At 33.2% G+C, this 26,586-nt stretch overlaps 1 protein-coding gene across 1 annotated transcript in view; it reads left to right on the plus strand.

The window, feature by feature from the left end:
* LOC127720544 (uncharacterized) overlaps positions 1–26,586 on the plus strand; it is a 170,438-nt gene that overhangs the window by 67,238 nt on the left and 76,614 nt on the right. Inside the window, exons 58-79 of the mRNA XM_052227137.1 lie at positions 1,187–1,366; positions 1,918–2,136; positions 2,525–2,567; positions 3,582–3,742; positions 4,703–4,879; positions 7,228–7,440; positions 7,690–7,732; positions 9,824–9,999; positions 10,965–11,045; positions 11,648–12,004; positions 13,931–14,152; positions 14,904–15,258; positions 15,846–15,948; positions 16,607–16,763; positions 17,883–18,103; positions 19,190–19,349; positions 20,800–21,025; positions 21,370–21,586; positions 22,248–22,436; positions 23,724–24,027; positions 24,884–25,297; positions 25,621–25,744. Of these exons, the coding sequence (XP_052083097.1) occupies positions 1,187–1,366; positions 1,918–2,136; positions 2,525–2,567; positions 3,582–3,742; positions 4,703–4,879; positions 7,228–7,440; positions 7,690–7,732; positions 9,824–9,999; positions 10,965–11,045; positions 11,648–12,004; positions 13,931–14,152; positions 14,904–15,258; positions 15,846–15,948; positions 16,607–16,763; positions 17,883–18,103; positions 19,190–19,349; positions 20,800–21,025; positions 21,370–21,586; positions 22,248–22,436; positions 23,724–24,027; positions 24,884–25,297; positions 25,621–25,744 (4,342 nt within the window). The remainder of the gene's footprint in view (positions 1–1,186; positions 1,367–1,917; positions 2,137–2,524; positions 2,568–3,581; positions 3,743–4,702; positions 4,880–7,227; positions 7,441–7,689; positions 7,733–9,823; positions 10,000–10,964; positions 11,046–11,647; positions 12,005–13,930; positions 14,153–14,903; positions 15,259–15,845; positions 15,949–16,606; positions 16,764–17,882; positions 18,104–19,189; positions 19,350–20,799; positions 21,026–21,369; positions 21,587–22,247; positions 22,437–23,723; positions 24,028–24,883; positions 25,298–25,620; positions 25,745–26,586) is intronic.

Below are 26,586 nucleotides of genomic sequence, written 5' to 3' on the forward strand. Positions count from 1 at the left end.
TTAAAGCAATCTTGCTTCGGTTTTTGTCTCGCCTTGACGGCGTCAAAAAGCTAGACAAGTATGCTGTTTCCAGCGGGGCGGCAGCATCAACAATCTATTAGTTTGTGATTAGGTCTAGTTTATAGTGAACCACTAGTGGTAGGTCAATGATATTTAGTATGCAGTTGTATTGAATTGGCACATCTCATTTCCATGGAGATTATTTGGCACCACCCCCTCAGTCATGGTCTATTGACTTTGAAACTTTGCTTAGTTTACATGTATTAGTTTGTGATTAGGACAGTTTCAGGGGAACCACTAGTGGTATGTCAATGATATTTGGTAGGCAGTTGTATAAGCATTGGCATATCTCATTTCCATGGAGATTATTTGGCCACGCCCTCTCAGTCATGGTCTATTGACGTTGAAACTTTTACTTTGTTTACATGTATAAGTTTGTGATTAGGTCAGTTTATGGGGAACCACTAGTGGTAGGTCAATGATATTTAGTATGTAGTTGTATAAGCATTGGCACATCTCATTTCCATGGAGATTATTTGGCCCCACCCCCTCAGTCATGGTCTATTGACTTTTAAACTTTTGTTTAGTTTACAAGTATTAGTTTGTTATTAGGTCAGTTTCTGGGGAACCACTAGTGGTAGGTCAATTATATTTGGCATGCAGTTGTATAAGCATTGGCACATCTCATTTCTATGGAAATTATTTGACCCCGCCCCCTCAGTCATGGTTCATTGACTTGAATATTTTTCATAACTTACATATGAAAGTATTGCAATTTTAATTTCAACATTTGCATTTTACTATCAAAATAACAAAAAGGCGAGACATATCTTTGTGTTAACAGTTTATTATACCACCGCTTTAAAAAAAAATGTGGGTATACTGTTTTACCTCTGTCTGTCCGTCCATCCGTCCCATGAATATTTTTTCATCGCATCTTTCTCAGAAACTACATCATAAGGATTTCTGAAATTTGGTTTCAGGGTTTATATAAGTCGGCTATACCATGTGATGCGTTTTCAGATTCATCACTCAACAACTTCCTGTTTACCGAACACTTACATCATTTTACAATAACTATTTAAATATTCCATATGCATATTTGGGCGGGGGTATCATCAGTGAGCAGCAGCTCGCAGTTTCACTTGTTAATTACTGATATTAATAAGATAAAGATATATTTCAGTTGACTTTGATACATGGATGGCATCTAGAGATTTTCCTAGCACCACCATCCCTCTCCCTGAATGGGCTGCAATGCAGCTAGTAGAGGAACTGGGAGTGGCCAAGTTTGTATCCACAACAGAGTGCTACAATCTGAAATCTCCATTTATTGAAGCAGATGCAGTGAATGGATGGAAAAACGGTAATTTTTTTATATTTTTATAACATAAAAATTGCAAAATTTGTAATACAATTGTAACAAGAATAATATTGTTTATAGCATTGCAATTCATGGTTCTTATTTCATTTTAAATTAATTTGCTTTGTCACCTCTTATGTGTACACATTAGAATGATGAATTTGTTGAATTTTATAAAGAAACAATTACTTGGTCATGTGCAAAAATAAGTCCACTTCCTTTATCCTTGATTCACTGCTATTCATTCAGAATACTGTATATTCAGAAATTATTGCGAGGTTCTTTTTATTATTGTGAATAATGCAACTGGGCAAGTATCGCAATAATAAAAACTAAAAAACTAGCATTCTGATATCAGATAAATATACCTGAATGCAGATTTTTAATATGAAACCACTTTCATTTTAGAAGATCTCTGTTGTAATTTCAGTTTTAGACTTTTGTAGGAACCTGATATTCACTCAGAATAATATGAAATAGCTTTATTTTTGAAAGAGTCCTAAACTTCAGTTTCAGACTTTTGTAGGAACATATTTTTCTTTGATTAATTACAGATTGTGTCAATGCAACCAACACTCATGTCTTTGATGCTGGAACATCACGACTTGTCTGCAGTATACCAGTAGGATGTAATGGAGCCAGGTGTTGTATGGATATACCTAGATTGAACAGATCATTGGAGGTGTCAATGTTGATAGAACCCTGCACCAACAAATTGTTGCTGAAAATCGACAAAATGGAGAATGACCTGCTGTTGTCGGATGTGACCTTCGGTAATCACTCATTTCAATGAAGATTAATTTCCTATCAAAACACAGAACAGGGAACATCTGAATTCTGAGCATCTGTGCGTTTTCAGTCCAATCTTGAAGGGAATCTCATGGCTATATTTTTGTCCAGATTTTTATGATAAATCTTATAAATGCTGAGATTACAACCCCTCAAGAGATAATTTTTTAGTTTAGAAGTCCTATGTATTTAACATTTTTGTCTTTGAGTCGAGTTTATTACTACTAAATGCAAAGAAAACTTTCAAAAGGAAGAATTATCTTTCCTTATTTCTATTTTATGTAATTTGTGTAAGAAGAGAATATTTGACTTTTAAAATCCAGGTATGATATTTCTATGCATTGATATAATATTTTAAATATTTATTTTCAGGTGTGCATTACAAATTCTCTCTTTATGGCATCATCAACATTGAGTAAGTTTTAGGTGTAAATTAAATGAAGTGGATACTGTTGCTTCAGTTTTAATCATAGTGTACTAATTTTGTGGATTTGGTTTTACAACGTCTTTATGATCCACACAATTAAAGTATTCGTAAAGAACATATATCCTAAAATTTTGTTCACAGAACTTGTTAAAACCATGAAATCATGCCCTCATGAAAACACACTTTTTTCATCACTGAATAGTCTTAGGAAAAGAAATAAGTCTGCTATTGGTTGTTGGGACATATTTTTGGCTTTTATGTAAACCTTTACTTTCATATTCAAACTGTTTATTGGTCCATCTTCAGTTCTTACATATTATTTTGACAATGCTTTGAGTTATGCTTGGAAAAAACAACTATGATGTACCAAAATATTTTATATTTTATCATTTTTCTTGTGTTTGTCTGTGATTTTGTTTTTCCCTGATGAATGTCTCTGAAGGCAAGATGACAGTAAATGGATTATGATCTGAGGGGTGGACAGGGGTAAGAGTACATGGGAATGAAGGGGCGGGAAGTGGAATGCAGGAGGCGGGAACTGGGGAAAGAGGGGAAGTAAAAATTGGGATATTGTGGGAAAAAAATTTGGACTGATTTTCATTTTGGAGTAAGGGGATGGGAAGTGGGAGTTAGTGGAAGGGAATAGAGAGTTGGGAGATGGGGGGAGTGAGAATCAGTGATTCCACTGTCCACCCTCTAAACTGTTAAGATGTTGAATATTTTACAAGTTGGGAGAGCTAGTTATTCTATCTTTGACTTACAAAAATGTACAAAATACTTAGTCTGATTAGTTTGTGCAGGCAAAAGCATAACATGCAGTAGAGTGAACAGATTGAATCAAGATTCAAAGTGATGAAAAAGTTTTTAATTTTCAAAATTATATCTCAGAAATTGGTTCATCAACATAGTAAAAATATTTACATAAATGTAAGTAATGCTTGATATAGAAATTTTATGCATCAAGCCAACAAAGGATAAATGAAATGATTTGATTCATTTCAGATATACTATTAGAGAAGTAGATTTCGAGGATCAGTACGAGGTCAATATGACCTTGACAGTGTGTTTTGATTCTATGACTTGTGAGATTGAACATCCTGTATTCATCAATACAATACTTATAAAGGAAGTCTGTAATTGGACATCAGAATTCAAAACTACAGGTAAAAACAAATCTTACATTCATAGCACTTGGTGAATTTTATCTTACTAATAGTTCTTCGATTTTTATCAGTCCACACTAACCAGCGTAACCATTCTGAAGATAATTATATTTTATTTCAGAAATAATTATGCAAACAATAGATTTGTTGGAAATTTTCACATGGCCTGGATTGTTATTATTATTTCCATTTTTTTGTCCCAAATGTAGCAAGGGATAAATTAACAAATATAACGGCCTAGGCCATGTGAAATGAATTAATTGATTCTAATTGGACAAATAGGATAAGTTAAAAAAAAAAGTAAAGCGCAGATATGTGGGAAGTGTGTGCGACTGTTCTGTTTCACCACCTAAAAACACAGTATAACAAAAGTACTGAACTCCAAGGCAAATTCATAAAGGTGAAGTCCATAAAAACTGACAAAATCAAACGCTATCAATCAACATAACAAGTGAAAAACAACTGTAACAAGTGAAAAACAACTGTCGTATTCCTGACTTGGTACAGGTATTTACTGAAGGAAATGGTGGGTTAAACCTGGTTTTATAGCAAGCTAAATCTGCCACTTGTATAACTATATATATTTATAGTTCCGTAATATTGACAAAATTGGGTGAGCAACCCAAACAGACACAATAGGTTAATATGACATTAATTGGGATCTGTAAAAAGATCAAGCTAAAAATTGCAAACAAATATAGGACTTGCATAAGTTATTTCTTAAATTATCAGTAGAAAATAATAGTTTTTTTAGAGTCAACTTTTAGTTATAGTGTAAGGTTAAAAATTTTCAGTCACCAATGACTTTGTCAAACCTTCATGCAATTTTAGGTGAATTGGACAGAACTGTTATTTGTAATCAAAAGACAGTATTCAGAGCAAAAATTCAAAATATAATATATGTAATGAACTTGTGTTTTTATATTCTTTGATAAGGTTCAAACATTTTATAAATTTCAGATTTTTCCTTGAGTTCATGGTTGTCTGACAGAAATTTAACCATGACCTCTGACCTTAATGACATCAATGCAGATGAACTGTTACAAGATTTGGGACTGACAGATTTCATGGGCAGTACCAGTTTATGTGACCATGGCATTTCTCCTTATAATACTCTGTCATATGGATGGAATAATGGTAAGTTCTAATGTTGTCATATTACATTAAAAATGATTAACACTCTGTTAAAAGACTTTATCATCCTACCCTTTGCCTATATCACCCTGCTGAGTTGCTCCGTAATTCTTGTATTATGGCTTTGAGACATGAGCAGACATTATCAGCGATGTCACAATGTCTGAGAAGAAGTTATCAGCAACGTCACAATATGAAAGGAGAAGCTTACTTTCGTCAAACATTACACTGTCTAAAGGAGGGGGAAAAGGCCACCAATAGAATGATAAACAGATTATCGGGTTTTCTACTTATAGAAATCATTAAATATCAGCCACTGTACACAATGTGAATCTTTTTTGCTCGTTAACTATGCTTACTTGCCAAAAAGGTTCACCTTGTGGCTAGTGGCTTATATTTTAAAAATGTACCGTATTTTCCGGATTAAAAAGCGCACCCCTAAATAAGGCGCACGGCCGTTTTTGGGGGTGAGGATTGTTTTTTTCCTTACATAAAACGCACCTGCATATAAAGCGCACCCTGAAGAAAACGTACATGCATTCTACGGACCTTAGCATAATGAATGTTCACTCCTTCTTGTAACTCACTCCGTAACATGTTTCATTTTTATTTTCAGATTGTTGAGAAAGTTGAAAGACATTTTGTATATATTTATTTGTTTCATATTAAAATAAATAAATGTTAATAAATTATTATAATTTTTTTATTGTTTTAATCATGCCAGATTCATTAGTTGTTTTTTGTCAACAATGGCCATGTGTTGACAGCTTGGGTGTCCATTGAACCTTGTTGTTTTGATTAAAATAAGTTCGGTGTTGATTGCTCATTTATTGTTTGAATTGGAATCAAGGATTTTAATTAATCTTGAAAAGGTATTCATTAAAAGTTACCCAAGCCATAAAACTGCCATTGTTTACCTTGATTATGACCTACTTAATTACCTGTACCCACGTGTGAAAACTGTTCACCCATAAGTCAGGAAAAAAAATTATTAAATTAAATCTAAAGAATTTTATTGTTGTTTATAAAATAAAAGTTTAAGTTTTATAAGTAACAAACATTTTTCAATTTAAACTTGGTTGAAAACTACGAACAAAACCATTCAGTTTCTGCAAGTCATTGTCTATTTTTAACTGAAAGTGAGATGGGCCACGGAAAGGGGAATTCAAATAAGACGGCGATATATAAATGTCTTAGCATATTGAATTATGAAAATTAATATTCATTTTTTTTATTTCTTACACCAATATGTGGCTACAATATTTCATAAAGATATTTCATTTTGAAACAATAAAACAACAAGCAGTTACTCCTCAATAGTATATCCTGTATGGTACCTCTTTTCAAACACGCTTATCTTTCTTTGTTTATGAAACACTTTAAAGGGTTCATTTCAGCACATGGTTATCACCATCGTCATTAAAAGAGACTTGAAATATTGGAAAGAAACACAATCACTTCCTTTATTATTTCTAAAGAAGATTTTATTTAAAAACACATTACAACAACAAACAATTACATATTTATTGTAAATACACAATTAATATCCTGTATGGTACCTCTTTCAAACATGGTTATCTTTCTTTGTTTATGTAATAAACACATGGTTATCAACTTCGTAGGCCAACAATGAAAAAAAGAACAAATGATAAAGTATATATATTTTTATTCATAACAAAATATGCCACATGAACAATTTATCAAGTCACTGCAAGCACTTGACAATCTGACGGTCTCCATAAAAAAAAAATCCAGATATATATTTTTTTTCACGCTTGCCCTGAAACTGAAAAAAATACATACATAAAGCGCACCTGAGTATAACACGCAGGGACAATGACAGAGAAAAAAACCTGCGGCTTATTTAACGAATTTAACGGTAATAGTTGTTTTCTTATTGAAAAACATTTATAACAAACCAAAACCACAGTGTTGCACCTGAAAGAAGCCAAATGAATCTGCTTTCTGTATCTATATTTTCGAAATCATTTCGTATTTTTAAAGCAGAATCTAACAAAACTTGTCGTTGTTGTTCAAATCCTGGAAATTCCATCTGAAAATGAATTTCATCTTCAATTGAATTTCAAGAACAAACTTTTCAAATTCTTTTATCTTTGTCAATCTTTTTATAATAGTTATTAGCTAATTTATGTGCACTCTTTCACATTTGTGTGAGGTGTTTTCTAGTTTTAAAATTCTTCACAACATTGAGATAAGTCTCCATTTTGAAAATAATATCCTTAAATTTGAATTGCATTCATTATTTACCCTGTTTCACTGTAGCAGTCTATAAAAGAAATAGATATAATATTGGAAGAAATAAGTAAAATAAATTTTTGCATTTTTAATAGAATGCACCACACCAGGGATTGTTCTTTCAAATATCTCCCACCCAGCAGCCTGTCACGCCAATTCTGATTGTAACAGATTTTCCTGCTGTATTGAGGTTGGCATTCTGAAGAGGTCATTGTATGCAGCAGTGTATCTTAATCCCTGCAGATATAACCTACAAGTACAACTGGAACAACTGACCATCGATGTAGACCTCTTTACATATACTTGGGGTAAGTAATAGATGTCAGTTGTCTTACAAATATGCATTGAGCAGAATAGACCATCAAAATTTACCTGGGTGAATTCAAATAAAATTGAATGCTTTCACAATTCTGTAGTAAATTTTACAACTTTTACTTAGGAAATCTATGTTAATGTTTTTTATTGATATTTAGGTTTTTGATTTAGATAATTTAAGAAATAGGAAATCTATTCCTTGCACTAATGAAGTATAATCAAATGTTTTTTTATTTTTCCAGGAGAAAGGAAACAATACTTCTTGTATGGTGTCTTTAGGTTAGAGTAAGTATCAATAAATTAAAACCTGTAGTGGTGCTTTCCCTTACCTAGTAGATACCTGTAGTTGTGCTTTCCCTTACCTAGTAGATGCCTGTAGTTGTGCTTTCCCTTACCTAGTAGATACCTGTAGTTGTGCTTTCCCTTACCTCCCTTACCTAGTAGATACCTGTAGTTGTGCTTTCCCTTACCTAGTAGTTACCTGTAGTTGTGCTTTCCTGGTAGTTACATGTAGTGGTGCTTTCCCTTACCTAGTAGATACCTGTAGTTGTGCTTTCCCTTACCTGGTAGATGCCTGTAGTTTGTGTTTTCCTTACCTAGTAGATACCTGTAGTTGTGCTTTCCCTTACCTAGTAGATACCTGTAGTTGTGCTTTCCTAGTAGTTACCTGTAGTTGTGCTTTCCCTTACCTAGTAGTTACCTTTAGTTGTGCTTTCCCTTACCTAGTAGATACCTGTAGTTGTGCTTTCCTAGTAGTTACCTGTAGTTGTGCTTTCCCTTACCTAGTAGATACCTGTAGTTGTGCTTTCCCTTACCTAGTAGTTACCTGTAGCGGTGCTTTCCCTTACCTAGTAGATACCTGTAGTTGTGCTTTCCCTTACCTAGTAGTTACCTGTAGCGGTGCTTTCCCTTACCTAGTAGATACCTGTAGTTGTGCTTTCCCTTACCTAGTAGATACCTGTAGTTGTGCTTTCCCTTTCCTAGTAGTTACCTGTAGTTGTGCTTTCCTTTACCTAGTAGATACCTGTTGTTGTGCTTTCCCTTACCTAGTAGATACCTGTAGTTGTGCTTTCCCTTACCTAGTAGATACCTGTAGTTGTGCTTTCCCTTACCTAGTAGATACCTGTAGTTGTGCTTTCCCTTACCTAGTAGATACCTGTAGTTGTGCTTTCCCTTACCTAGTAGTTACCTGTAGTTGTGCTTTCCCTTACCTAGTATATACCTGTAGTTGTGCTTTCCTAGTAGTTACCTGTAGTTGTGCTTTCCCTTACCTAGTAGATACCTGTAGTTGTGCTTTCCTTTACCTAGTAGTTACCTGTAACGGTGCTTTCCCTTACCTAGTAGATACCTGTAGTTGTGCTTTCCCTTACCTAGTAGTTACCTGTAGTTGTGCTTTCCCTTACCTAGTAGATACCTGTAGTTGTGCTTTCCTTACCTAGTAGATACCTGTAGTTGTGCTTTCCCTTACCTAGTAGTTACCTGTAGTTGTGCTTTCCCTTACCTAGTAGATACCTGTAGTTGTGCTTTCCTAGTAGTTACCTGTAGTTGTGCTTTCCCTTACCTAGTAGATACCTGTAGTTGTGCTTTCCCTTACCTAGTAGATACCTTTAGTTGTGCTTTCCCTTACCTAGTAGATACCTGTCGTTGTGCTTTCCCTTACCTAGTAGATATATAACCTCTATTCATTAACTGCTTTATTGGATAACTCCTCTAGCTCAATTGGTAAAGCGGGGGTAGTGGTGGTAGGGGTCCATTATAAACCTGTAATTTCAGGAGACAATTCAGGTGAAAAAATGTGACTACTTTATTCATCCTTGGAGAACTTTGAAAATTGCAAACAAATCATTTTTGGAATACAAAATGGCGGTTTCCTTTAGTTACAGATAGGTAAACTGTCTATTCAGCCCTTCAAAATATATGATTTAAATGTTACATAGAAATGCACACCTGCACTTTGAATTTACAATAAATGATGAAACATTATTATTTATGAAATAAAAAAAGATATAAAAAAAAGTCTTGAATATACAATAATGAAGAAAAAACGTTATTAGTTGTATTAAAAAAAAACGTCTTCAGAGTACAGTTGTGTATAATATGCAGCCCCTCTATCAACTATATGTTTAGGGTAAAAAAGTGTATTTAATACACATCCAAATAAGGTATTTGAATTTGGCTATGATAGTTTCTGCTTTAATTTGAGTAATGAATACATTGAATTATGTTCTTTTGATGATTGATCTTTATTCAGCATCAGGGAATACAAAGAGATATTGTTTTGACTGAAACATCAAATTGTCTGGTTAATGAAATATGTACCAGCTATAAAGTAATCATTCTGATCAGTATCACCTGCTTCATATTGTCTTTTATTAGGTTTATGATCAACCATGTAGCCACTGAGAGAGCCTATGTAGTGGATGTCAACATCAAAGTTTGTTTTGAAGCTGGGTCTGGCAGCTCATGTTACCAAGAGTTTACAGTACTAGAGGATACCAGTATACAGTATCCAAATTGTAGTACCAGTACTTTGGAGTCACTTCCCTTTGATGGTTAATACATTATTTTGTTATACTGTTTTATAGAATACTTTTAAAAAAACAGGATTGAATTTCGTAACTAATAGAATTGTTAACAAATTGATCCCCTTGTAATTTCTAACGTGTAAGTAATAATGGCAATTATTGCAAAGTTCAAAGTTTAGAATTATATAGCAAAGATCCCTTAAATTCATGAAAGTTCGTAAATGAAATTATGTCCTTTAAAGAAGTAACAAAAAGCAATTTTAAATTTTGAAAACTATAAACATTGCTTATTGAACTATTATGTGTTGAAATGTAGATTATGTAACCCCTGACACATATTCATGTGCTTATCGCAAGTCATGAACCTCCTCAGTAATTGGGGGCCTCGGTGGCCGAGTGGTCTAAGTAGTTACTACTGTAATCACTAGCCAGTCAACACTGAGGTTGTGAGTAATAACCCCGCTATTGCGGGTGCACTCGACTCCAATCTTAATTGACTAGGATTGTCAGTTTTCCTATCGAAGGTCCTGTTTTTCTCCGGGCACTCCGGCTTCCTCGACCAATAATAACTGGCCACCACGAAATAGCCCAAAAGCGGTGCTTAAAAGTGGCGTTAAAACACCAGAAATAAAAAATCAAATCCTCAGTAGTTGTTCTAAACCAACAACTTAAAAATGATATTGTCTGATATTTATTATTTAGTGACCACAATTGTCTTTTATCAGAATATATTTGGGAATAATCAATTAATTGCAAAGGAATAGCATGTGGTCTTCCTACAATTTTTGTCATGTTTTGCCAGATGAGAGAATTATCATACCAAATATCAGCAAACAATCGCAGGACATTAAAAAAAGAATAGGAACAGTTACTAATGCTTTTCTTTTTATTATGACATATTGGATTTTTACATTAAAAACAAGGTTTCATAATTGTTAATGCTATATATATTTTATGAAATATAATAACTTTTTATGACATTTTTTTTTCAGGTCTTAGCCTTGACTTTTGGGAACCTGAAGTTTGTTATTTCTTCAATGGAACTGTTTTTCCAAGAATATTCATCATAGAAAGTAAGCTATATATTATACACAATCCTATTTTCTATTAATATACCTAACTAATAAGGAATGTTTCTGATTGGTCCAAATAATCATAGAAAGTAAGCTATTTATTATACACAATCCTATTTTCTATTATTATACCTAACAAAAAGGAATATTTCTGATTGGTCCAAATAAGGATCACATGATGTTGACAATTGTTGAGATTTTTTTTCTCACAATCTCACAAATTCACTTACCGATTGTGATAATAGTATTATAGACAAACCTAAATTTCATCTACCAGGTGATTACCAGAAATGGTCTGTTTTTGATAGTTTTCATGGGTACCGATTTGTGTGGATTGAGGAAAACTCATTTTTGTGGATATTTGATTTCAAGGTTTTGCTGAAGTCTGCATACAAGCCTATAGAAAATTGGCTACTTGTTGAACATTTGGATTTGTGGTTCACCTGTTCCCACGAAAGCCACTAACATTTGTATCTCACAAATAAAAATGAATCCGCAGTATAGTTAATTAAAGGATGAAGTATTTCTAAATATCATTTGATAGTTTCTTTAATTGACCTTTAAACAGTCATTTAATATATTTACTATTTCTGTTCCCATAGCAACCACAGTAGAAATTTTTACAACAGGCAACATGACAACAGAAGAAATGACAACAACAGCCCAGACAACCACACCAGTGATAACAACCACACCCGAGATCACAACAACTCCAGTAATCACAACAACCATAACAACTGAGACAACAACTGTTGCTATGACAACAAATGATGGCACAAATTTTACAGTAGGAAATATGACCGATTTTACTGAAGCAAACATGACATATGTCACAGAGGCTATTGAAACAACAACCTTGGAGCAGACAACTGTTATTACAACAACTGAAGCCACAACAACACTCTTGACAACAACAGAAGCAACAACCACCATCTTAACAACAACAGAGACTTTTGATTGTGAGTTTAGACAATTTCACCATTTACACCCAATTTTTAAAGGAGTAGGGACTTTAAGTATAAAAAAGAAGATGTGGTATGATTGCCAATGAGACATCTTTTTACAAGAGACCAAATAACACAGAAATTAACAAATTAGGTCACTGTGCGGCCTTCAACAATGAGCATAGTCTATACCGCATAGTCAGCTATAAAAGGCCACAAAATGACAAATGTAAAACAATTCAAACGTGAAAATTAACGGCCTAATTTATGTACAAAAAATTAACAAAAAACAAATATGTAATACAGCAACAAACGACAACCACTGAATTACAGGCTCCTGACTTTGGACAGGCACATACATACAGAATGTGGCAGGGTTAAACATGTTAGCGGAATCCCAACCCTCCCCCTAACCTGGGACAGTGGTGTAACAGTACAACATAAGAACGAACTATAAAAATCAGTTGAAAAAAGCTTAACTCATCAGATGGATACAAATAGAAATACATCTAACAAAAACACAAAAGTGAATGTGGCCGGGTAACAACAAAAAGACACTAAGTACAGATCTGAGAGTAATCACAGTTACTGACAGCTAGTTCAAAGCCAATAACATCTAATAAAAAAAATCATGCATCTAAGACTTAATTATCAATCATTACACATCCAACATCAAATGAATTTATTGTAAAGACTTCATAAACAGTCAGAGATAAACATGACCTTGTGCAATGCCAAGATACAGGTATCGACAGATTGTAGATCCATGAATGTGCATATGTATATTACAATAGTATTAGTTTTCTATTAATACCAATAAAAACAATATTCAAAGATCTAATTATAGTGTTGAATTGGTAACCTTTTAGAATAAGTTTATTTAAAGGATAGATAATTGTACCAGGATTGTTGCTAAATTTCCGGGCACGGTAAACAACATCTCCGTAAAAATGAGGATGTGCATTCCCGTTTGAAATAAGTTTTCTACAGGTACAACCAAACTTCAAAACCAAATCTTTATATCTATGGAAGAATTAAGTAAAGGTTATTAGTAATTTATTGTTACGAAATCCCTGACTTAATAATTTACCAGTATTACATAGATAACGTTCATTAATATCCAAAATGTCACAACAGACTCAGGCATGGCCAATGAGTTGCGATGTATAAACACCATAAAACGGTGCCAAAGGAACATCACCATCCAAAAAAGGAAAATCAACAATATAGGGTTTGACAACTATTTCAAATTAAGGCCCTGTATTGCCAAAGAAAATGAAATGTTTGACAACTATTTCAAATTGGCAAATAATGTTTGAAAATGCATAGAGTTAAGAAAAATAAATTAAAAACCTAAGATTTGTTATCTGGTGATGTCATAATTACTTCTTAATTATAGCGTTTTCATGAAAACGATGAAAAATACAGAATTTATGCAGTTTTCAATCATTATTTCCATTGTGGAAACATCATGCACAGCCAAGAAACAACAAAATAATTTAATAGAAGCTTTATATATAACTATTGGCATAAACTCACCAAATATAAAGTTGTTTCTTGGGTGCACACATACTTTGCCAATCTAATATATACTCGTAAACATTTGATCACAAAAAAAAGGAAAATAAAGAAATTTTACAAAATTGACAAGTTTGGTCATGATTTGTTGCCATGGTAACTCGTTAAATGTGTGTTTTTATTTTCTGAATACCTTGTACCTTAGTCTAGTTGGGGCAAATTTAAGAATATGTATGATAACATTTAAATTTGTAGTAATATTTGGGCCAAATAAGGGCCTTTTAGTGAATGCCCCTACTCTTTGAATGCAATATAATGTTTTCTGCAGTAAGACAGGGTATAATGACAGCTGTCAGATGATATGGAACTATAGTGATATATCTAGTGTTTGTTTAGCTATCAATATTTTCCCCTTCCTTTCAGATTGTATTAAACTAAACTTTACCGACCTTGGTGAGGACAGCTGTGAGATGAAATATGACTGTACTGGTGTAGCTTGTTGTTTAGCTATAGATTATCTCCCTGGAGTTAGAAACACAGAAATCCGACTGGAAATTGATACATGTGGTGTTAATGACACTGTAGAAATGACATGGACTGTGGAACGGAAAACTGGAACAGAAACTATTCATGGCCTTGCTATAGGTACTTGCAGGCTAAACTTAGACATGGGAGTTATTCCCCCTCTTAACACACACATAAATATATGGGTGACATATTGTTTTTGACCTGCTTATCAATTTTCCTGTCCATCAGTTGCAAAATTTTGTCATGATAAATTTCTTTCAATTAATCTAAGAATTTAAAGAATATGACAGATTTACTCCAAACCATGTGTAGTTGTGCCCATCCATATTTATTCTTAATAAGACTCATTTTGGGTACTTTTGGTATCAGAACTTTATTTTTACATGAAGAACATATGGGATAAGAATAAAGGAGATGAGGGGTATACCTCAGTGAGACATCAACCCAACCACACAAGTTAACATAAGACATCTTATGTCTGTATATTTGATACCTTTAACATACCTGCCAACTTTTCAAAATCTCCATTGCGGATTTGAAGCAAAGAGTACCGTATGCTCCACTTATATTGTCATAAGTGTTTTTAATCTACTTTTAAAGTTAAATTGTTCGAATGATTATCTATGTGTTTAAATACCCTTTTAACACATTTGAATGCCTGTTTTGAGGTATTTTGTTTATAAAATAAAGAATTATAAAATTCAGGTCTACACCTCTCATGGGGGAAATACCCCATAAAGCGTGAAAGTTGGCAGGTTTGCTGTAAGCCACTGATACTTCAACTGAATGTTTACATCACGAAAGTTTCTTTAACAATAATTTTATCTGACATTAATGCCTCATTGTACACCTGTATTGTCTTGTTTAGGATCAACTAAACAGATAGATATAGCCTCTGCCTTCCAATTAAATGTGACCTTTGATGGGGAACATTATAAATGGTTCTACGTCTCTGTAGCATTGAGAGCATGTGAAGTATCTCCATTCCCAGGGATCTGTGAAACATTCCAAGTCCTTCAATCGTCAGCTATAGCTAAAAATTGTCATGGATTGCATTTATCAGCTAGAAGAAGGAAAAGGGATACAAAAGATGTATCATTTAGAAGTAGGACTCTGATGTCTTTGGATGAAAGTGATATCAACAAAGATGGTACTATAGAAAAGTTAATATTTGAAGAGGTTGTAAGAAGACAGATAAGAATAGCAAAGAGATCCACAACAGAGTGAGGATTATTATACTTTACTTTTACACATTTTCTTTATTACTGTAAATTCACAGAAATTATTGTGTGCATATTTTAATGCCATTGTTAGACAATCGACACAAATGGAAGTTTATTTATTATGAATTTAGGAAATGCTGTGTACATATGGATATAATGCTATCAAAATTTAAAATGCAAGTTTTTATTTTTGCAACACCTATCTCGGCGCAATTTTTGCAAAAATAAAAAGATCAATTTTGGGGGGAAATTTACCTAAATCATATTAGCCTGTTGGAGCACATTTGTGTTCACAAATGTCATATTAAGTAATTTTAAGTAATTAAATGTTAATCTAGTACATTTTTTTTTCTCAGAAATCTGAATTTGATGTTATACTTGTTATGGTGAATTTAATGAAAATAAATCACAAGAGATCCCACTTGGTTTATGACATTTTTAACCAATCAGAACACTGACATGAGTTCAAGAAGACTTTGGGTGTGAATTAAATAACCCAGAAACAATAATTCAAAAGACAAAATATATTTTTTTATGTATATAAATCTTTTTGTTGTTATTTTCTCTATATTAATGTTTACTTTCAGACCTGATGTAACTAATTTTAAAGAAGGCATCAAAATATTATTGGACAGAAATGCTTCCAATGAAGAAATAGTTACATATGTTACCCAAGTCAGGAATTATGAGGTAAAGTTGTTTATTTCAGTTACTATGTAAATTCAGAAATTATCGCTTGCTTTTATTATTGCAATTTTTAAAGGATGGACAAAAATGCCAGATTAATTATTGTGATTTCCTGAAAATCTGCTTATAGATATATATGTATAAGATATCAGACTGCAAGTTCTTAGTATTGCGATATTCACCTAGTCACATTATTCGCATTAATAAAAATCTTGCAATAATTTCTGAATTTACAGTAATCTATCAATAAAAAAATTATAGAATACAATAATCATACCACCCACTGCTTAAACTGTAGGCTAAGGATTATTATCTCAACTCATCAAGTTGTGGAGGCTAGAATTGGGCATGATGTTTCCGATACTGCAGCTTCAACTATTAATAAAGATTGTGATTATGTCATTTAAAGGGGAACCACTTATGGTAAGTCATTGATATTTGGTATGCAGTTGTGTTATCATTGGCACATTGCATTTCCATTGAGAGTAGTTGGCTCTTCCTCTCCGACATGGTCCATTGACTTTAAAACTTTTGCATAGTTAACATGCTACACAGATGAGACACATCTCTGTGTCAACAGTTTACTTTATATAGTAATCAATCTCTCTTCGTCTGTCATTTTTTCAAAGTTGAATTTAAAATGACTGTTATTACTTTACAGCTTCAAAAGAGACTGACTAATTTACAGTCAGTTGACCTTGGAAATGGCGACAGAACTACAGGTCAAAGAGCAGCTCTGAAAGCTTTAGGGTCAAGCAATCCATTTTCTCTGTATACCAGTAGAGAAACTTTTGATGGAATGTTTAATACCCCTGGAGGTAAGGGCATTCAACTGATTGAATATAATTTTGGAATTATTATATTTATAAGGGATGTTTACTAGTACAAAATGAATATTGGTTGATTTTATCGGGCAATACCCAAGTACTCGCTTGGAAAATATCTACAAAATGGAACACAAATATTCACAGATTAAGTTTTTGGGTAGTTGTCTAATTAGAAATAAAACCCTCTTCATTGTTATCTGAGACATATATTAATTAAGTAAACAATAATCTAATCAATAAGTTAATAAACATTTATATACTGATTACAAGAAACTAATTTAATATAAAGAAGGATGTTCTAACAGGAAACCGATCACTCGAGATATTCAATACTCTGTAATTGAGTACATCCATTATATTTATGCATTATCCTGTTCTTAGAACAATTCTCTATTTGTCCTTATTTGATTTTTTTTTTTTCATTGGGTCCATTTCTCTTAGAATTCTATGATAATATATCAGTGATAATTTTTTAAAAGTCTTTATTTGTCCCCCACGCAATGTCTTGTCCCGTCTTGTTAGCGCTCTCATGTGAAAGTTTTTATCAGATTTTCATAAAACTTATATCATAGGTTTATATCAGCAATGTCACGGATAAGTTCGAAAATGAATGCCCATTGATTATTTTTATAAGAGTTATGCCCCATGGAAATATTAATTATATGGAAAATTGCATTGTTAGCGCTCTCATGTGTTCAATTCTTGCCAGATTTTTATGAAACTTATATCATAGGTTTTTATCAGCAATGTCTAGGACATGTTGGAAAATCAGTGTCGATAATATTTTTAAAGAGTTATGCCCTTGGAAATATTAATCATATCAGATATTGCATTGCATTTACTCTCATTTGCCTTCATATCTATGATATTTATTTTAAAAAATATTTGGTTATTGTCCTTGGACAGATTAAATATGTGCAACTTGGAGGACATTGGAACTCTGCTGTTTTATTTGATATAAAGAAAAGGGAGGAGATACATGTTTTTTTTAACCGATGATCAGAGTTTTTAAGAATGATGAGGCTCTATTGTGTCAAAAACAGTATGTTTACCTATTATTTTTAGCTGTATGTTATCTAAAAACTTCCTTCTCAATAAATTTATTCATAGATGAAGCCATATTTCTAATGATAAATGGCAGTGGATTACCACAGAACCAACAATCTTATGTGATTGGACAAGGTTTGTCAGTGAATGGTACCAAGCTCCTAGCTGTCAAATTGGCTAACCTGACAATTACAGACCTCAGAAACCTCTTGGACATGAAACGTTTAGAACTGATGTCAGTGAAAGAACTACTAATAGACATCAGAGATTTAACTAAAGCACTGGTATGTTACTAACATAGGAAAGATTACACATATAAAAAGTGGCCTAGGTGGCCATGTGTTCTAAGTTGTTCATCACTAGCCTGTCAACACTGAGGTTGTGAGTTGGAACCCTGCACTTGGCATATGTGTTTGACTCCTGTCATAAATGACTAGGATTGCCTGTTTTCCAGCCACAAGTCATGGTTTCCTCTGCAATTAAAAATTGGCCTCGCAATATAGCCATGAATGCTGAAAGTGGCATTAAATACCAACAATCATATAATTATAATTAGAATTGTATACAAATAGATTACAGTAAATCAAATTATTTTTACAGATATTTTTTTCACATTTTGGGCTGTCACATGGACATCGTTTAACATATTCCTGACAGTTTATATTCACATTATTTTTGTACCTGCAAAAGTTTTGGAAATTGTTTGGTTTACATTATAAATATATTAATATATTGTCAGTTCAGAAATTATTGCGAGGTTTTTATAAATGCGAATAATGAGACTGGGTGAGTATCGCAATAATAAGGCCATAAAAAAGAATATGTTTGTTTGCCCTAACCCTACCTACCCAGAAAATGGCTGCCTACTCAAAATCTTTTATTGTCTTGATGTGAAAAAGTTGTTTTTTTTATAATCGGATAGGCATGAAGACTAAAAAACAACTGACACTTTAATTTCTCTTTACGAAAGAAAAAAAAAGAAGAAAATACCTACCTACCTACCCACTGTCTCTACCTTTGGGTAGAGTTTGGGCAAACCAAAATATTTTTACGTGTGGCCTAAGAACCCGCATTCTGATATCTGACATTGTCTGATACATATATTACTGAAATCACAATAATTGAACTCATATTTTTGTCCATTCTTCAAAAATCTCAATAATAAATGCACGCAATAATTCCTGAATTTACAGCATCAGGATTTGAGGAAATCTTAATCCTATGTAAACTAGTGAGTAATCATTGTTTGTTCTAGTTTAACATTTCCATTAAAATCATATTTATGTAGAATGCAGAGGTATGGGTCAGTGATCCAAATTTACCTCACTCTTTCATGTAACCCGACATTTGGCTTTTGACTTCTGTTTCAGTATTTTGATTTCTATGATGAACTCTCTAGTGAAGGAGACAATGTATTCACCTCCTTAGATCTGACATTGACTGGTACCCTGGACTTCCCAAGACAAGATGTACAGGCCATGGAGTATACCATAGACTTCCTGCTTGGAGGACTGGTTCCCATGAAATTTGGTAAGTCACATTCCTAAGATTGACAGTCAAGAACAATATAAAGCTGAATGACGTACATAGAATGCCAATGTCATACCACTTCATTTGGTTTTCAAGTAGATCTTCAATTAAGAAACTTGCCGTCTACCTTTTATTCTTACCTTTTATTGGGATTGCACTATAATTCAGACAGTAATGGTTTTTTTTTTAATGTTTGAGGTTGGACTAAGTGAAACACATCATCTCTAATGAACATGATTGATAGTTTAAACAACAGCCTTCAACAATGAGCAAAGAGCAAAACCCATACCGCATAGCAAGCTATAAAAGGTCCCGAAATGACAAATGTAAAACAATTCAAACGAGAAAACTAACACCTGATTTATGTACAAAACAATAAAGGAAAAACAAATATGATATAAAGTCTGCTTGCAGGAGATTCATAGATAATTTGAAATAAAATGACTGTCCAGTGTGAGATTTGGCCTGTTGTAAAAAGTTGACTAATTAGGGCCCCGCCCAATGGCGGACGCCCTATAGTGATCAGTCTGTCCGTCCCTCTGTAACAAATCGTGTCCACTCTATATCTAGAGAACCGTTATGATTTCAAAGTTTATACTTGACATGTATATTAACCAACACCAGAGGGTGTGTCATAATGTATGTACAACTTCCTAGGTCAAAGGTCAAGGTTAAAAACTTAGGTTTTAGTTGACAACCCCATGTCCTATGGTAAAGATCGTGTCCGCTCTATATCTTGAAAACCGTTATGATTTCAAAGTTTATACTTAATATGTATATTAACCAACACCAGTGGGTGTGTCATAATGTATGTACAACTTCCTAGGTCAAAGGTCAAGGTTAAAAACTTTGGTTTTAGTTGACAACCCCATGTCCTATGGTAAAGATCGTGTCCGCTCTATATCTTGAGAACCCTAATGTATGTACAACTTCCTAGGTCAAAGGTCAAGGTCAAAAACTTTGTTTTTAGTTGACAACTCCATGTCCTATGGTAAAGATCGTGTCCGCTCTATATCTTGAGAACCATTATGATTTCAAAGTTTATACATGATATGTATATAAACCAACACCAGAGGGTGTGTCATAATTTATGTACAACTTCCTAGGTCAAAGGTCAAGGTCAAAAACTTTGGTTTCATTTGACAACCCCATGTCAAATGATAAAGATACAAATTTTTTACCACACATTATTCACAGCGGGGCCCACAGAGATGGCTCCCATCTCAATGATATCTAGTTATTCCACTCATAACTTTATTTCTGCTATTAGACAATACTCAGTTTTGATGCACTGGGAATGCCTTTCTTTCATATATATAATTTTGATTTGGTATGTTTTTTCAGATTTTACCATGAGGAGGTACTATGGTATGAAGTTTACTGTATTTTTCAGATTTTAACGTTGGAGGGTACTGTGGTACATGTATGAAGTTTACTGTATATTTTTCAGATTTTAACGTTGGAGGGTACTATGGTATGAAGTTTACTGTAGACGCCTCACTGTCAGGAATGACTGCCATTTCTGGTATACAGCCATTTGGTGGGGCTGTGGTGTCTGGGGAACTACAAGTAGGCTATGCTATGTCTGCTGTCCTGAAACTAGAGGGACAGATCCTGGAACTGAAATTTCCAACCGTTGCAGAGATAGCTTATAATAAATTCCCATTGGATGTTGGGTAAATATTGACACTTTTACTAAACTATTAAGTTTATTTTGCCATTTGATAAAGGACTTTCTGTTTTGAATTTTCCTTGGAGTTCAGAATTTTTGTTATTCTACTTTTTACCCATTCAGAATATTTGATTTATGATTCCAAAAGGCATGTTCTTTTTTATCATTTAACAACAAAAAGTCGAATTTTACTTTAGAACTTAAAAAAATATTAAAATATTTATCATTAGGATGAAAGCTTAAACAAAATATTGGTATTTGCATTAACTAGATGAAATAAAGAAAACTTGCTGGGTTGATAAAAAAAAAAAATAATATTTTTATTTTATATTTTTTGTAAATTTTCAGAGTTGAAATGACATTGAAATTGACCCCTACAAGACTGAGTCTCAATGGTGCTGTTACCCTAAATGTTAACTTATTGGTAGAGAGCTTTAATAAAGAGTTGTACAGGAACCAGTTGTGGTATTACTCGACTCCTACCATTGAGAAGAAAGTTGTGAATGAAAGGAGAAGAGAACCAGATAATACCCCTCCTGTCATTTCATCATATTTTGGTCAAATGGTAAATGTTTGTTTTATTCCTTTAAAACATTTATTTTACTTTAACTTGACTCTTAGTGTCACTTTTTCTGTTGCAGTCCACTGTAATATTTTACCCATTTGCAGTTTGCGTCATTAAATCAAAATGAAGGTGTAAAACCATGTTTCAGATAAAGACTATTTCAATATTTTAGGTTTGGGTTCACTGAGATTAGTGTTTTGTAGATGTAGAAAACATTTTGTGAATCAATAAATAATCTGAATTCTTAAATGCCCCACCTACATCAGTAGGGAGAATTATGTGCATTTGTCTGTCCATCAGTTCATTTGTCCATTTTTCTGTCCTTATCGGATAATGTTTTAGTTTGAGGTAGTATGACCCAAAGTTGTGGTCACATCAGCTTGAAATTATGCCGAATCAGCTAAATTCTACTCAAACATGAAAATGCAATAATTTTTAGAGGAAACACAGTTTTCAAATATAACCATAGGTCCCCATGTTAAATGTTTGTTAATTCAAAAGTTTAGAAATATTTGTACTGCTGATAATCTTTGAAATATGAAATTTTCAAAACAAATGAAATTTCTTTAATCAAGGAACTTTGTATGGCTTTTTTAACGATAATCTTTTTGAAAGTCTTTTGTAGGTAGATATAATTCTTTCAATTAATATCACATTTCAGACAACAAATCAATGTCATGTTAGACAAATAGCCAATAGAGACTACACCGAGCCTCTCTTTGAGATATCTGTACATGCTGAGGATGACAAAAGCTTGGTACAGTTAACATTAGATGTTGGTACTGCTCCTGGTGGTAATGATGTTCTGTCAGCATTCAAACTAGGAGGACCAAGTACCATATTGAATGAGGTTTAGTATTTTGAATTAATTTGTTTCAACAAAAATTTGTGTTTAATACATATTAATGCTTAAATTTATATAGATATTTTTAGGGACCTTGATGGCCGAGTGGTCTAAGTCGAACTACCGTCTGTCAACATTTAGGGTTAGGAGTTTGAATCTGGCAGGTGGCAGGTGTGTTCGACTACAATCTAAATTGACTAAAATTGCCAATTTTTCTACCTTAAGTTGATGGTTCTTTCTGGGCACTCCAGCTTCCTCCACCAATAAAAACTGATCTTCACGAAGTAGCACAATTGTGCTGAAAGTGGCATTAAACACCAATCAATATAGAAATGTTTAGTTAATCTTTTTTTAGAAAAAGTTATTATCAATCTAGATTAACAAGAAGGAGCAAAAAATTAAATGTTAATTCACTTAACTCTAAGAGTGAGAGATCTACATATCAGAATGAGTTCAAATTTGGTCATCAGCTTGACAGTAATGAGTTGTATAATATGTGATGGCTTTTTAGATCTGACAGATATATGATGTTTTGTCCCAAAATCAATTATTAGTGCTTGATTGTGGTTACTTTTAAATGATAACACAGCTTTAATATTGTGATATATCTGTAATTTTACCTACCTTTCAAGAAAATAGTTAATCTTTGAATTGGTTGACAAGAAAATAGTTGATCTTTGAAGTGGTTGACAAGAAAATAGTTGATCTTTGGATTGGTTGACAAGAACATAGTTGATCTTTGAATTGGTTGACAAGAAAATACTTGATCTTTGGATTGTTTGACAAGAAAATAGTTGATCTTTATATTGGTTGACAAGAAAATAGTTGATCTTTATATTGGTTGACAAAAAAATAGTTGATTTTTGTATTGGTTGACAAGAAAATAGTTGATCTTTGAAGTGGTTGACAAGAAAATAGTTGATTTTGGATTGGTTGACAAGAACAAAGTTGATCTTTGAATTGGTTGACAAGAAAATAGTTGATCTTTGGATTGGTTGACAAGAAAATAGTTGAAATTTATATTAGTTGATAAGAATATTCTTGTTGATTGTCTTTTTGGTTGTTTTTGGCGTAGTGTTGTCAGTTTGTTTTCTTGACTTATGAGTTTGAATATCCCTTTGGGTGTTTTCCACCTCTCTTTTATTACAGTGTACTTACTTCATACTTACAACCTTTAAATATTAATGAATATTGCACCACTTATATTTACAAATGCTAAATCCCAATTTTGGGGGGAGAAATTAAAAAAATGTTCACATTCAATGAAAATATTTTACTATCTCCTTTTTTCAGCCACTGACAGTAACTGGTGTACCTCTTTACTTTACTGTATGGGCAGAGAATAGCTCAGGTCAAAAGTCAAAGGTCACATGTTCACTACCAACATATGACATATCAGAACCTACTGGCAGGCTGACTGCTGACTTCATATTAACAAGTAACCCTGCTGTACTGAGAGCATTTGTTGTCATCACAGAAGATTCTGCTTTGACCTTGACTCAGATTGGTGTAGGTTATGGAAAAGGTCTTTATGGTGACCAAGTTGTGCCATGGACTGATGTTACAATGGAATCTACAGAGCTTTCTGTGTCTCCAGGTACATATACATATATAATATATTTGATAAAGGTTATAATCATTTGAGGTACTTCCATTACATGGGATCCATATCAAATCAGAAGATGTGGTAGGTATGGTTACCAATGATACAACTATCAGCCAAAAACCAAATGATGCAGATTTATGCAACTACAGGTCATGGTACAGCCTCAATGATTAGCAAAATATTAAACTATTCAAATGAGAAAACCAACTGCCTGATTTATGTATAAATATGATAGACAACAACCAATGAAAATTATAGAATTATAGGCTCCTTCCTAACTTGGGACAGGCACACACAGGATGTGGAAGGGTTAAAAAATTTTGCAGTGGTATGACAGAACAACATAAGAATAAACTGTAAAATCAATTGAAAAAGACTTGATGCATCAGATCTACACAAAGCACAAAAAAAAAGAAACAACTAAGGACTAAAGACAAACAGTACTGATCTAAATAATACTAGCAGTTTATACTGAAAGCTAGTTTAATACCAGTTACTATTAAAGAATTAATATGGCTATGTTTCTATGACCAAGAAAAAACATGACCATTGTCATTATCTTTATGAACTTTTCCACTGTTCTTTTCCTTTGCAACCACTCACTGATTACAACCATATTTGTCAGGAAATAATTAATCCTTATTGTATTCAGTATATGGACTATGTGTTTAATTCCTGCCATCAACTGACATGGCTGCTGTGAGAAAAATGGAACACAATGGTAAAATGCAAAAAATTGTCTAATATTTCAAATATCATAATAGATCTTCATAAGGAGGTAACATTGACCCCAAAAGGGTAATAGCCCTTTATTTGGGAATTATTTACACTACTATATATTTTTCAGCTGTTGATCCAGACAATGTCAAAGTCCTTGATATATTTACTGGACCAAGAATAGGCAGACTTGTTGCACCAATGTCCCAGCCTGGAATGTATAGAAGTACCTCAGGAGATTGTGCCAGAGCTTGTGCAGACATGTCCTCCTCAGATTGTCCCAGCTTCAATTTTGACCTCCTGCTAGGGAACTGTGAGTTACTGACAAGTGTGGAAGGAGGGCAATATTTCCTTGCAGCATCATCACTGTATAGACACTACCAACGTCTGGGTGTTGGAAATATAGCAAACTTTGTCTACACAGATTTGGACTTGCAGGACAATGTTCTCTATTATTTTAACTTCCACATGGTAAACAGTTTGGGATATGAGAGCTACATTTCATCTGAAGCAGTCATGGTTGATTTGACATCACCTGAACCAGGTAAGGTCAAAGTTCAAAGCAGGGTTATGGTGTTTTTTTTATTTTGGCAGAGTTGTTAAATTGTTGCTTCAAGCTTATTAAATGAAGGAATTTGAAATAGTTAAGCTTTGATCTCAGTATAAATAATGATAAGTACAAAAATAAACAAGTTAAGCTGGCAATGTTTTTTTTTCATAACATTGTAAGAAGTTGTGAAGTGAAATGTAAAGATTTTCTATAAATGTCCATGCTTAAAAATATTTAAATATAACATTTGCTAATTAATTATGTGTTTATATATATAATTTCAAAACTGTTTAATTAATTGTCATCTGTGATTTAAGGAGAAGTTTACAACATCAGCAGTGATAGTACAGAAACAGTTCCGTGTTTGGATTTGATACCAAGTGACAGACCTGACTGGAAAGTTTGGTGTCTAGGTGTTAACAGTGGTGTCAAAAATCACAGGTATAGTTATATAGTGTTAACAGTGGTGTCATAAATCACAGGTATAGTTATACAGTGTTAACAGTGGTGTCATAAATCACAGGTATAGTTATTCAGTGTTAACAGTGGTGTCATAAATCACAGGTATAGATATACAGTGTTAACAGTGGTGTCATAAATCACAGGTATAGTTATTCAGTGTTAACAGTGGTGTCATAAATCACAGGTATAGTTATACAGTGTTAACAGTGGTGTCATAAATCACAGGTATAGTTATTCAGTGTTAACAGTGGTTTCATAAATCACAGGTATAGTTACAGTGATAGCAGTGGTGTCATAAATCACAGGTATAGTTATAAGGTGTTAACAGTGGTGTCATAAATCACAGGTATAGTTATACAGTGTTAACAACGGTGTCATAAATCACAGGTATAGATATACAGTGTTAACAGTGGTGTCATAAATCACAGGTATAGTAAACATAATAATTGTATCAAAGATGTGGTGCCAACATCAAAATTAGGAAATGTGATACAATGCCAATTAAACAACTATCCATAAAGTTTTAGAGGACAAAGATTTGAACAATTGCAGTTCACCATAAAGCCTTCAACATTAACAAAATCCATACCATATTAAAGCTATAAAAGGCCCCATATGACAAAATGGTGAACAATTTAAAATACAAAAACCAATTGCCTGATTTATGCTACATCTACAACAGAAAAATTAAAAGCAAATGACAGACAGCAACCAATAAATATTGTTTGACATTAAAATCTCAGTATTTATTTCTTTACTTTTAACACAATGCACTTGGTCAGAATTTGTTGGCTCTTATCTCTATCATTCAAGTCTACCTA

This window comes from Mytilus californianus, unplaced genomic scaffold (assembly GCF_021869535.1).
Source record: "Mytilus californianus isolate M0D057914Y unplaced genomic scaffold, xbMytCali1.0.p SCAF_11, whole genome shotgun sequence".
Classification (NCBI taxonomy): domain Eukaryota; kingdom Metazoa; phylum Mollusca; class Bivalvia; order Mytilida; family Mytilidae; genus Mytilus; species Mytilus californianus.